General features: G+C 38.4%; 1 protein-coding gene across 2 annotated transcripts in view; it reads left to right on the top strand.

The window, feature by feature from the left end:
* Positions 1-470: 470 nt before the first annotated feature.
* sh3kbp1 (SH3-domain kinase binding protein 1) overlaps positions 471-13,708 on the top strand; it is a 30,546-nt gene continuing 17,308 nt past the window's right edge. For both annotated transcript variants that reach the window (XM_087789423.1, XM_087789422.1), the window contains exons 1-2: positions 471-686; positions 8,846-9,003. In XM_087789423.1, the coding sequence (XP_087645549.1) occupies positions 683-686; positions 8,846-9,003 (162 nt within the window). In that variant the 5' untranslated portion in view covers positions 471-682. The remainder of the gene's footprint in view (positions 687-8,845; positions 9,004-13,708) is intronic.

Here is a 13,708-nt window from a genome sequence, read left to right as displayed (position 1 = left end):
ACAAATTTGAGGTGCTACTTCTATTACTAACTTATTTTCCATATAAATAAATAGTTCCTTTTCTTAGTTACCAAAAAGTATATTCATATTTACGAAGTGGTGACGTTGTACGAGCGAACACAAGTATGTGTCACGTGGTGGTACGAAAGAGTTTATTTATTAAAAAAAAATGTATTTATTTATTTAATAATACAAAGAAACGACTACATTAGAGTATAAAGAATATATATTTTTAAATATAATTAATTAAATGATGGTTAAAAAAAACTACTACTTCTATAACTTAAATAGTCCCTTTTCTTGGTTACGAAAAAGTAAATTCATATTTACGATGACGTTGTACTTCCCAACACGTTCAATTACATTTAGGGAGAAAAAAAAGAAGATTGTAATGACATAAAATCGAAGTGTTGAGTGCATTCGTTCTGAATTCAGATTTTCCGTGCCGTCCGTGAACGCACCAGGAGAGGGAGTCGCTCACCGTCGCCTCCTGCTTCTCGCTGGAGAGAGAAAAGAGGAAGGAATATGGTTTCATCTGACGCTCCTCCCGCTCCAGCGCGGCTCTAGCGGCTCTTCTAGGACGAGGGAACACACTTCGGTCCCGATTCCGTTTCAACACTTTTTTTGAAATACTACCCACCTTCTCAGTCACCAGCCACCCTGAACGCACCGGGCCATATAAATGGGTAAGACCTTGCTCTCCTTGTGAATTATTCGTCGGCTCTCCTAAAAATAGGCTCTTGTGACTGCGCATCTGGAGCGGCATCGACTCCCAGATGCGCTCAGGGTTCAGCCTCTCCCCTTTCCTCCCCCTCTCCTCATCTCACCCATGCATTTGGTTTTGTAGCTAACCCCGACCGTAGCCTCGCCAGGGAAAGGGACGCCCGGGGGGTTCTAAGGAGGCAGTGGGGTCACCGTGATGAGTTGCAGATGTTGACACGTTTGCAATGGCTGTGTGTTGTTCTCAATGAAAGACAGGCCCGAGTGTGGCTCCAGGAGGGTTTGCTACAAGGATCTAGCAGTTGGTGGGTCATCTAGCAATTTTTGAAAAAAAAACAAAAAAAACAGCTAAAAACAAGCAAATCCAACCTCCATGTAGTCCCACTTCAGTGAAGCAGTGCAGGAGAATGTCTACCTAAACTAATCCTCATGGAGGTTTAAACCATAGTAGAGGTCTCTGGTCTATGTCGTTCCAACTGTGCCTTGGCGTTAAATAACTAACGAAAATAATGGGAGATGGAAGATTATACTTTATTTAATCACACTGCAAACAACTGTAGTGTAAGAAGAAAGTTTTTTTTTTGTTTTAAATCAGAATAGTAACTGATTTTTCGTGACATTCATTCATTGACATCCGTTTTATCCCGGGGGTCAGAGTCGCGGGGGAGACTGGAGCCTATCCCAGATATCGAGAGGCAGGGGACACCCTGGAGAGGATGCCGGTCTGTTTCTTATTGAAGCGATAGGTCACCCAAAATTTATAACTTCACTCCATTCTACTCGCACTCGCGTTGACCGAGGGTTGGGATTATTTTCAGAGTAATACGTTCCTTTTAGATTCATAGACAAAGATGTATATCTAATGAATAAAGTGACATTTAAAAACTCCTTAATTACCAACTAACAAATTTCCCTTTTCAAGAGCGTACTTTACATTCTTCCTGCTTTTTCATGTCTATATCAGACGTACTTGTTTACAAAACGCATGAAAATAGTTGCTCAAGAAAAGGACAAAAAAAGGAAGAAGGAGTTATTTAGGTGTTTAATGTAGCTAACAGATCAATGATAACTTGAAATCGAGATTCTCTATTCATCCCACAGTGGTGAAATTACATTTATGGCAATGTAGGACATAAAGAGGAAGCAAATAAATTAAATGAATATGTGGTAAACCCTGGTGGTAAAATATCCAAATAGACCAGCTCAAGATGTTTAAAAGGCTTCAAAGTTGCTTACTAGTTAACAGAAGAGCATTGCATCGCTTTTCCTCTATTGCTCAATAAGAATATTGTCTGATACTTATCGCAGTGGTCTGAGCTGTATCAGTTTGCTAAGGCTGCCTATGAGCTTCTAGACTATCGCTTTTTCAGTCGTGTCATAGTAGCGTTTTTCCCTCTTTTACAACCCACATTTTGGTTACAAAAGGGGGAAGTTGGTCACCGGTGAAGCTGTAACTACCTCTTACTACATGACTCCACTGCAGGGGAACTCGCACAAAGAAAGCAGCTCAATGTCCTCATGATTGTTACAACGGAGCCATTAAACTAAACGAAAGAGTGGTTAGTGAAATAAACACTGAAGTGTCCACTTACTCAACCGCAATAATCCTCTGGAGATAATCAGCTTGGTTTGCAGTTTTAACTAAAGTGCTTTGTAACTTTCTGTTCAAGCTCAAAATTAAGCAGAGGGAAGTTGTTCTGGGCAGAAGTCTTATGACTATTGTTATGTGATATATGTATGAAACGACTACAGGAAGATGGATGTTTCAAACCATGTTTCATACGGTCTGGTATGGAAGTAGAATAGAATAGATGAACTTTATTGATCCCTCCGGAGTTCTCCTTTGGGGAAATTGTTTTTCTAGCAACACGGCAACACAGACGATGGATTCATGAAACAAGAACAAGAACAAAGAGCAATAAAAAGAAAGTGCAAGATGACACAATTTAAATCTAAAGATAAACAACCTAGATCAAAGACAAATAACAAAGAAAAGGGATACAAAGATTAACATGGAATAACATCATATTTTCACTCCACTCCTGCCCCAAAACTCGGAATTAAACAATCTAATAACACGAGGAATGAATGAGTCCCTGAGTCTATTAGTGTTGCATCATGGAAGGAGCATTCATTCACTCCATCTGCTTCTCTGCTCACTGATGACAGTGCTCAGAGGATGACTGTCATCATCCATGATGGACAGTAGTTTCTCCAGTGAACATCTCTCAGCAACTGTCACCAGCCAGCCCCCCTGATCAATCTGTCCAACCTGTTGACACTCCTCTTGGACACATTCCCACCCCAACACACCACAGCATAAAACACTGGCCACCACAGACTGGTAGAACATGCAGAGAAGCTTCCTGCAGATGTTAAATGATCGCAGCCTCCTCAGAAAGTGCAGTCTACTCTGAACCTTCTTATATACATGGTCTGTGTTGCAGGACCAGGTTAGTGTCCTGCACTTATACCCAAGGTACTTATAGTTGTCAACTATCTCCACCTCGTCACCTCTGATGGACACTGGACGTGGCTTTGTCCTGAAAGTGGAAGTAATATCTCTCTCAAATACGATGCTAAGAATTATTTGGTCTCTTCGTCTGCCCACATGTATTCAAAGTTTTCTCATTGTGACCCGGACACGCGACTTTATACGCCATGTTTTCCATCTACGCTACTTTTGACGTTTATCCAAAGGCTGGTCGAGTTAATGGTAGAGTCTCAAGTTGTACAACTGCACGTTGCAAAAGAGGCCACAACACAACAAACTTATTAAAATCGTTTATCAAGTTCAGTTGAAAAAATGTACGACCATTATCTTCCTCTAATGTGTTACTGCAGTGTTTATACTGAAGTTATATAAATAACTGCTAAAAATGATTCATTCTCATGAAGCAGAGAGAAGCTGGTGATGATTTCAATCAATATTCTGATCAGGTCAGAGTCGACAGAACACACTTGGATGTGAAACCACAGACGAATGGTTCAGAGTATGTTAGACAAAAGTCGTCTTACATTAGTAACAGGTATTGGATGGATTGTTTCTTGATTTGGGTTGTTGTTGACTCAACAGTTTAATGGAAGTGTAACAGTTGTGGCTGTCTTCAGTCCTTTTCAATCTGCAGGAACTTGTCGATAATTTTACTCTTTTTCGCTGTCCGTTCACCCACTCACCCTAGTCTGGAATCACTAATCCGAATTTCTACATTACGATGCCAGCTAACACCAAATATCTCGCCCCCACACGTGCCCTCTCTCGCTCTCCATTCCACTACAAACCCAACAAACCTCTCTGTGCTCTTACTGCAGATCACCGTCATCGAGAGTCTCTTTCCACTCAAGACTGCTTATTTACATGTCACTTCTTCTTTTTTTTTTGTTCGAAGAATACATTGTATTATAGATAAGAAAAGCGGTATCTTAGATAAATATGCACATTTGAAGTCTACTGACTACAGTGGGAAGCTGACACCAAAGCTAGAGCTTGATTCTGAGGCACTTTGGTTCATTTTGATAGTTTTAAAATGTGTTTTCAATTAAAAAAAACCTTATTGATTTTGCGAGTTAGTGACTCGCAAAATCAATAAGGTTTAGATTGTGGTGCATCTGTCCAAATAAGCGTAGTCTTCCAATTTAAGAAAGTTTGTTTAGATCTTCCAATTTAAATTTAAGTAGTGTACATTTCAAATGTATACACTTGTTTCAAGGACACTTTAAGGAGATGTGGCTATTCGAACAAGGACAAATGGTTAATATTTCTTCTGAACATAATAACAATAACTATCAGTGTTTCCCATTTCCTTTAACAAAAACACAATGCTATCTATAGCTTAGCTGAAGATGTCTTTAAATCCGCCAGACTAATCACAGACGCGAAAGATTATCTATTATCACGGGGAGCTTTTAATGTTTAAGCTGCTCAGTAAGCCACTTGTGTTATGTTAGCAGGTCTGACAACATCAATGTAAGAGCTGTAGCAGATGTAGTGTGGGAAGAATAACATATTCAGTGTTGCCATTTTTTGACTCAATGTGTTGTTGGAGTTCAAGTCATGTCCAACTGTGAAAGAAAAAATAATTGCAGGTGTGGTTTTTCACGTCTGGTAGGAAGTTTCTCTAATTGGAAGTAGTGAAAGTCCAGGACCCTGATCTGTGAGCATTACCTTCTACCTCTAAGCCGATACGTGGAAATGTAGTTATTCCGAAAATCCCCAAATGCAGCAGGCTATATATTTCCGGAGAAGGGGAATTAAAACTTTTGCCAAGAGAAACTTTTCCTCTCCTCCTGCTGCCTCTGGAGCCACCTACACTACCAAGAGCCAAATGAAAAAAGTTTGGGGCTGTCAAAAGGGATTTGACGAAATGGAAATAGGCAGATTAATATGCAGATGGAGAAGGTCCAAATCCCCAGATGATGCAGAGATGATGAGCAGACAATGGCGGTAAGATCGCTTTAATGTGAGGGAATCTGCTGAAGACTGTGATCTGAGGGTGAACGTGGGTGGGTTGGACTCCCAGCGGGCTGAGCTCCAGTGTGAATGTTTCTCAGACAGAAACACAGCTGCTCGCAACATCATCAGCGCCGAAGCTGAATAATTACTGTAGCCAAACACAAGTCTGCCCATAAACCTGTGAAATGTCATCATTGCTTTGTCCCTGTTTCCTCTTTTTCTAAACGGTCTGCAGCTGTGAGCGGCCCAGCAGCCACTACTGTACATATTTACATCCACATGAGAGTTTGACATATCTGGCTGGAATTTTGTTTCGACTGCAACCTGCAATCTTTTTTTTTCTCAAGGCCTTTTCAGAGACGCAAGTCCTCCCAGTGAAGATTGTCAGGCTGGCTTAACATCTAGGTTATGTTACCAGCCAAAATATGCCAACATTGATGTTTGTTGTTAAGTGCCAACATTAATAAGATATTATGAAAACACGCCTTAATAGATCCTTTAAGAGTCTCATACAATGTTGCCTAATAAACGTAAATATAGTTATTTTTCTATATGTTGCCTCTATTTTCAAAAATAATAATTAAACGGCAATCCATAAAAACCTTTACGTCACATATGTTTAATTCATTAAGTGCCACTAATGTAAAAACTTCTGTCACTAAGTCACATGTTTCAAATGTCTTCCTCCCCAAGATAGAGTGAGTCTCTCATGACCATGTTATAAAGTTGCTACTTTATAAAGTTCTTTCCTGTCTAAAATCTTGGCGAAAGAAAGGTTACGAGAGCAGAGCCCATTCATTATTTTATTATAAAGCCTTCACTCCTTCTCCAGCCAGCTGTAATCATGCCTCAAATTGGTTTATACATCGAGTCTCTTGGTTGTGGAAACTTCCCGGATTGAAGACCCGCAGTGACGATCCTCATTGCTTGACCAATCACAGCAGAGGGGGTGTGGTTATGCTAAAAAAAAAAAAATCTCCAGGAAGATGCAATGTTTCAGCTTAAGCACATTTTCTAATTTAAAAATTTAAATAAAAAGAGAGTGATAGTTGTTTTGTACAAACAAACATACGGATGAGTATAATAGAGGTCCAAGATCTATTTAAGAGAAACTTAAATCAACACATTAGTTGCCTTTTGAAATTGAATCAAAAAATGTTTGTGGCATTATTTGGGGAAATTAACTGACATGATGGACACAGGTTGTCTGAAATCCAAAGAAAGCAATATTTGTTTTTATTTGGAGAAGAATTCAAAGTAGCACAACTGATTATGTCAGCTTTTTTTAGCTCATAAAATGTTCCTTTAGACTTTTTTAAACTTTTATAAAAGAGTCTGAATGTGGAACTTGAGGCACGGAATTGAGTCGTATCACAATATATTGAAAGAAATGTTTAGAAATTAAAATGATGAATTGAAATTAAGTATTGTTATTATATATTTAATAATAACCTTTATAAAAGATGGGAAAGTTACATTTGTGCTTTAAATTTCCAAGTTCCAGTCGACCATATATATCTAGCCCCCGACCTTTGTCACTAGAAGATAACACTTGTGTTCACACTGTGCTCACAGAGCTTGTGATGTTTCCATCGGAAATGTTTAATTCGAGGTGTGCACAGGGTTCATTCGATGTCCTTCCTGTGTCAGTCACACCACTCGGTTCTTGTCTGAACTTCACGTTTACTACTTAACAACCAGTGATGTGTGTTCACTGCACTCTGAGCTGCAAGCTGTCGTCCTCTCCTCTGCCGTGCTGGTATTTATCTGACAGGAGTGGGCGGACTTCGGCTCGGTCCTACACCGACACTCACATCTACTCTTCGTTGTTGTCGGCGACCCGCCATCTCTTTGTACACATTGACCAGGCTCTGAAGAAGCTGCTGCCTCCCAAACCAATGTCACATTAGAGACCATGGAATCTGTGCCACGTCGCTGTCTGGACTGCAGCTAATCTTGTGACTTATCTGAAGCCAGGATCACATCCTCTCCATCTGAGCACCAGGCAGAGTTGAACCACGTCTTTGACTTTCAGATTATTGATGTCCCGTGGACACATGTCTCTAAGAAATCTTTGAAAGGCGACCTCTTAGTTGCAGAAGCATCTCATGGATCCCCAATACAGGGTTAAGTACTGATGCATCTGAGTCCGATTAGCTGGTTTGTTTCCATGGTAACCCCCCCCCCCTTCCCCCAGAACTTCCTCGGTCGTCCCCTTTAGACTGCCCACACAGTTTAGACCACAGACCACCACTGTGATGGGTGGTAAGAACATATACTTTTGTTTCCTGTCAGTAACGATTTTAGTTTTAGTTTAGGTTTTTACTTTTTCAAGTTAGATTTTACTTGGATTGGATTTTAGTATCCTGTATTTAATAACGTTTTTTTTTAATATGTTAAATACTAAAAACAGCCATGCTATTTTTAAATATAACTTTGTAAATTAAGTATCAGAAGTTAAATTGTTACATTGCAACTTATACTTATTTCTTATAGCATTATTCATTTTTCTCCCAAAAATATTTGAAATAAATGAAATAGTCGTGCGACTTGGCTGTGTATAAATCTATATATACACATTTCTTTTTTAATTTTCATCAATTCACAAAAACAAATTGGTAATATTTTAGAATGGGGATTGGAATATAAATTGCATGTCAGAAATGCTGCCAAGGGACCGTTTGTGGAAAGTAAACTGGAACTGAAATGTTGATCAGATACTCATCAAAATATTAACAAATAATAGCAAATATTAGTATCTATACTTTGTATCCATCTTTGCGTGTCAGTATAATCCTGTGACCTACAAGTGCAGACTGCAGGATATTTGAGATTCCTTTGCTTTTTTTGACCAAATAGGTTTAATCATTTTAGTGTTCTGCTTTCAGGAATAAACAAGCTGAAACAGAGGGTTCTGTGTATTGAATAACTACGGAAAAACATGTTGTTAAAATTGAATCAACACAAACATGTTTTCATGAAAATTAAATAGAATAAAATACCTTGTGTCCAACGTGAACATGTAGACATGGACACCCTGTTTATATACCGTACTGCCACTCATTGAGATTTAAGGAATTCCAGTCAAAATGTTTTTATTTATTATCGCTAAATACAAAACCTTCTTTTGTATGATCATGGATTTTGAAACTTTTTTATGTACCGCTGACCGGTTAATGACAGGATTATATTCACTGACCAACGTTTAGAAAAAAGTTAAAATACAATGGCATGACCTATGACACAAAACTACCATTTAAGTGCTGAATCAGCTTGGTTACACTAAGATATTTGTTTATTTGCATTAATGTTTATCTGATTATAATCTAATTGAGTTTTCAAAACAGCATATTGTACATCATATGCTTCCTGGTTTCCCATCATCCTAACCGCTATATTCACAAATCATACATTGGAGCCGTAATTCATTCTACACTTGGTGTGTTTTCTGAACTTGAAAGAGATCAGTGTTTAAGTCTTGGCAAGTGAGTGCGTCAAACAGATTCTGGAGAGCAGCTGAGTACATTCCTGCAGAATTATCTTTGTGTGTTTTGTGGTTTCTCGTGTCCTTCCAATGAATATAATTCAATCAAATTAAAGTAAATGTGGGACCATGTGGCGCAGATGTAGTCCTTTTATGTAAATGAATTGGATTTCTTTTCTTTCGTGCAGTGGAGGCCGTGGTGGAGTTCGACTATGAGGCTCAGCAGGACGACGAGTTGAGCCTGACGGTGGGCGACATCATCGTGAACATTCGACGAGATGACGGCGGGTGGTGGGAGGGCGAGCTGGGCGGGCGGCGGGGGCTGTTCCCCGACAACTTTGTCAGGGTGAGTATGAAGTCTATATAGACTCTTTCATTCCGAGTTACGGGTGGATGAACTTGACCGATCGCAACCTTTGATGTAATGTAACCTGAGTAGAAGTTAAACAATAATGATAATAATAATAATAATAATGTCTATTTATATAGCGCCTTTCTAGACCAGGGTCACAAAGCGCTTTGACAGCCATTCACACCAATGAGTCTTACCCGAGGAAACCATGGGGAAAATTCCACTTTTTAAAAGCATTCACATTATGTCAAACACCAAAACCCCCTCAGTATTATTCCCAGATTTTTTTCACAGAACATGGGTAGTTTCAACCTAGTAAAGAGAGATACAAAATATTATGTTGGTAGTATATTCTACCTCAGAATGAAACAGCTAGCTAGCACTGTTAGCCACTAGCTAAGCTAGCAAGTTTAGAATACAGTTACACTTATAGTCATCACAACAAACTGTTACTTAATATATCCTCTATTATAAAAATTCTATTAACATTTCAAAATAAGTTGAATATATCTTATTAAGATTATTGTATGCACCAATGTTGTCGAGGTTACTCTAATAATGTACTTGTTGGTGTCATGTTCTGTATGCAATACAAAATTATTATTATCATCAGTTTGTTACACAAGCTGATGAAAAGAAACCTCCGAACTTTTACTTTTTTCAATATGTGTACACAGAACCTTTCTACGGATATGATAATTAGTCAAAGTGGTTCAGTTTTCATTCCATCATTGTGTTAAAAACGCCCTGTCATGAAGTGTAGTAGAAATGGGAACTATTGGCGTAAAGGTTGGGTTTTTTTTGTGTGTGGTAAGACTGATAGCGATGGTGAGAACAGGGAAGTGTGTTGTTGAATAAGAGATCATTTCAAATAGCACACACTTGTTGACCTCAAAGGGCAAAGCAAACTGTGATCCTTCCTTAATGTGTTGTTTAACCATTGAATTTACTTTGAGAAAATTGTTTGACTGAACAACTTTAAATCTTTTCACTCCTTTCTACCAATGTAATAATAATTTATATTTATTTATTTATTTTTCATTTATATCTTGTTTTCATGTTGTTGTTTTTTTGCTTTCAAATCATATTTTACGACATTTGTTAATTTTTGTGTTGCAAATTAGCTTCTGGCCACTAGATGGCAGCAGTCATTAGTTCTCAGCAGCTAAAGAAGCGATGAAATCCTGCAAGATCCCCGCATTGACTGAGGACGAGAGATGCTTTCAAAGCTGATTTTTGGGCATGTTTTTTAAATGTGTTATTTTGAAACCATACAAGTCTGTTGAAATATATTGAACCGTATCTAGAGCTGATTATATCATATCAAACTGTATCGTGAGCTGAACAAATTGTATACATATTTTAAGTTCATATTATGAGATTATTGTGTTTCGTTATCCATCACTTGACAAGTCATGTCGTTGAGAATTATGGCCATATATTCCATGGAAGAGGAATCCTGACGTCTTGCACGCAGGGAGTCTTGTTATGAGTGCTTAGGAGCTGCTAATTCTCAGAAGCAGCTTGATAATGTGGTTATGAAGGTCTCGCTGTCATCAGGTGATTCACCATGCATGTATTGGTGTGTGTGCGGGGAGTCAGTGAGTCAGTGAGCAGTAATACCCGAGCGGTCTGTCACAAGACTGCAGTTACAGGAATCGGTGACATTAAGCTGGCTGTTGAATATGTGTTTGTTTAGGAAGTGGGGGTTGTGTGCTGACAGACACGCCGAGAAAGACTACAGGAAGTGATGGCATGCAGCACTCATGCGTGAATTCAGCTGACCACAGGGACAGGATTTACAACCAGATAAAGACTGCTATTGTTTTCCTTATAGTGGACAAGAGATGATTGAATCAAGAAGGTTTACCAGTTACAGTCTTTGGACAGTGTCAGGTTTGTTTTCCTCTCTCTCTTGAGGGAAGTCCTTTATTGCATCAAAATCTTTGTGACGCACGTTCTGCATACATTGACCAAAGCTCAGTGTATCTATGTATATAAAGATGACCCAAGAGTGTGCCCTCAACGGGCTGGTGTAGGTTGCCCTCACACTGTAGGAACTATTTCAGTGACGAGAACATTTTCACGAACTGTATTGTTTCAGTCTGAGTTCAACGTTTTTAACCCTCGTGTTATTCCAGGGTCAAGGGTGAACTGGAGGCCCGAAAACAAAGGTCCTCGCTGGCTTCCAGAAATACAAGTGTAATGGTGGAGGTCGTTCACCTTGACCCAGAGACAACACAATGGATAAAATAATGACATTTGTTTTCGGGCCATCGGGTCAACCTGACCCTTGAGATAACACAAGGGTTAATGGTTTCTTGATTCACTTTGACCCGTTTGGCTTCTCAACGCTGCTGCTCAGACCTGGGCATGTTCAGAAAAAGAAAAGAATCCAAACTTGCATCTACTGTCACATAACACTAGTGACTAAGTATTATATTATTCATTCAACATTGTTTAAACAAATATATAAAGGGCTGGGCTTCAAGAGGAATCAAACCAATACCTCATTAAACACCTTGAGGACCTTGTTTTGTGTGGCCTGTGTTAATGCAAATGGGTTTTGCAGGTTTAATAATCTATTTTGATAATCCGATTTGGAAAATCATTAAATCAGAATGAGTTTTTAATGAAACTTCATTTCTGGGGGAAACATCTGCAGCATCAACCAGTATTTCTGAGCTCTCTGAGGTCAGCTCAGCTGGTGATATAAAGCAGGTTAATGCAGTGTTAATGCAGCAGCCGTGAAAACAACATTGATTCGACCAAAATGACTCGCAGCACGACATCAGTTGTTGTGAAACATTAAGCAGCTCCTCACACTGCTATGTTCATCATCAAAAAACGTAACCATAGTCAGCTAACGTTCACAAAGAAATAAGAAACTTTTAATTTAATAGGCTGTGTGGTGTGTAGTTATATCTGGTAGTATAATCCAAATAACAAAGCTAGATTCATAATATTAGGCTTGATGATGAATAACTATCATTGATCCACATTATCATGTGATTTTTTAGTTTTTTTTTGGGATATGAATTGCTTTCATTGTTTATTTGACATCACTATATGGAGACTTCATGCTTTAAATAAAATCTATTGCTATTTATAATTATCATAATCAGTTGTTTGTGTAGGAAAAATAAATATATACAGTCCAATAGCTGCTATATTCTGAATATGTACTCAATACACACATTATTGCTAACTGTTGTTAACACAACAGGGTTTCTTTTGTGGTGATAGTGCGATAGTAAAAATTAAATAAGACAACACACAAAATAAAAAATAGAAAATCAGAATCAAACACCCAGACATACCATTTAAGGTTACAGAATTCTACGTTCTTTTTTTGAAGTGTATAATGGGCATTTTTGCACGGATCAGTAAATCTGGACAAAAAGAAGAAGAAGGAAATGAAACGTACTTCTCCAGAACCTTTGCTTCTGTTTTTCTGATGCTGAAGGCAGAGAGGAACGTTATGGAATAATTGAATTGCCGTCATTTGGAAATATGTATAAACATTTGGATCAAATGTTAGTAACTACTGCAGAAGTCGTCCGATAACACTCCTTAATATCTCTTTAGTGACCCTGAGCTTTCAAAGGTGCTTATCCCTACCATTGTGTTTGGGCAGATACCGTTGTAATGACTTGATGTCACCACAAGATGGTGTGGGAAGTGTCCCTTGATGCACCTCAAGTTCAGAGATTGTGTGGATGAAGTGTGTGTGTGTGTGTGTAAGAGCACTCTGTCTTTCTAATGGTATCAATGAATAGAGGAAATGGATGAAGCCGCGACTAATGAGTCAACAATCGAGCTTTCAAATGGTATTGACGTCTTATTTCTAATGGTCTCACAGGAATCCGTCCATCCATACCATAGTGGGTTCATGGACGAAGAGGAAACGCAGAAAAAGGGAGGAAGACAACATGATTCATCATATCTGCACAGGAAACATCTGCATAATTTTCACTGAGCTGCTTTGTTTGTCACTGAAGATGAGCTGACGGCAAAGATTTAGCAAAGCTTTACGATAAACAGTTATTTTCTTAATTACTAATTTGAACTTTGACCCTTTAATATACTCATCCAGTAATGGAGAATAAAAACAAACTCAACAAGCACTTGTTGACTATACAAATGAATAAAATGAAAATTGCTGCCCTTTTTTATGGTGCGTAACCATGATTATCGTCCTTAAATTAATCAATGTAACTACAATTGTTGAAGTAATGATGAGCTTGAACATAGTTTAGTCCAACTCTGACTATTCTCTGTGGAGTTTGCACAGTCGCAGAATAATAATTCAAGGCTGTTCGATGTTCTCTGGTTTGCTCGTGGTTTATTTTGGATTATAAGTAAGTCCAGGGTCGGAGGAGGATGCTGTGACTCCAGCAATGATTACTGTCACTGTCATGAATGTGATCAATAGCCTTAAATTACCCAACTTTCGGAAGAAAAAATCATATCAATTTATTTTTAGAGTTCATGTTGTAAATGACAAATGAATGATAAGTCTTTCCTGTTGTTGAAGGAATTGTTCTGATTATTAATATTGTAACAGATGCTTGAACAAAGAGTCTTGCATATGTTTTTGCTATTGTTTTTGGCAGTTGATGAATCTGAAAAAATACGTTTTATTGCTGGAGATGGGTTATGGATAAACACACCTTTTGATACATTCCTTGTGAAATGT

Source organism: Callionymus lyra, chromosome 4 (assembly GCF_982586985.1).
Source record: "Callionymus lyra chromosome 4, fCalLyr1.hap1.1, whole genome shotgun sequence".
Taxonomy (NCBI): Eukaryota; Metazoa; Chordata; class Actinopteri; order Syngnathiformes; family Callionymidae; genus Callionymus; species Callionymus lyra.
This window is presented reverse-complemented; position numbering and strand designations above follow the sequence as displayed.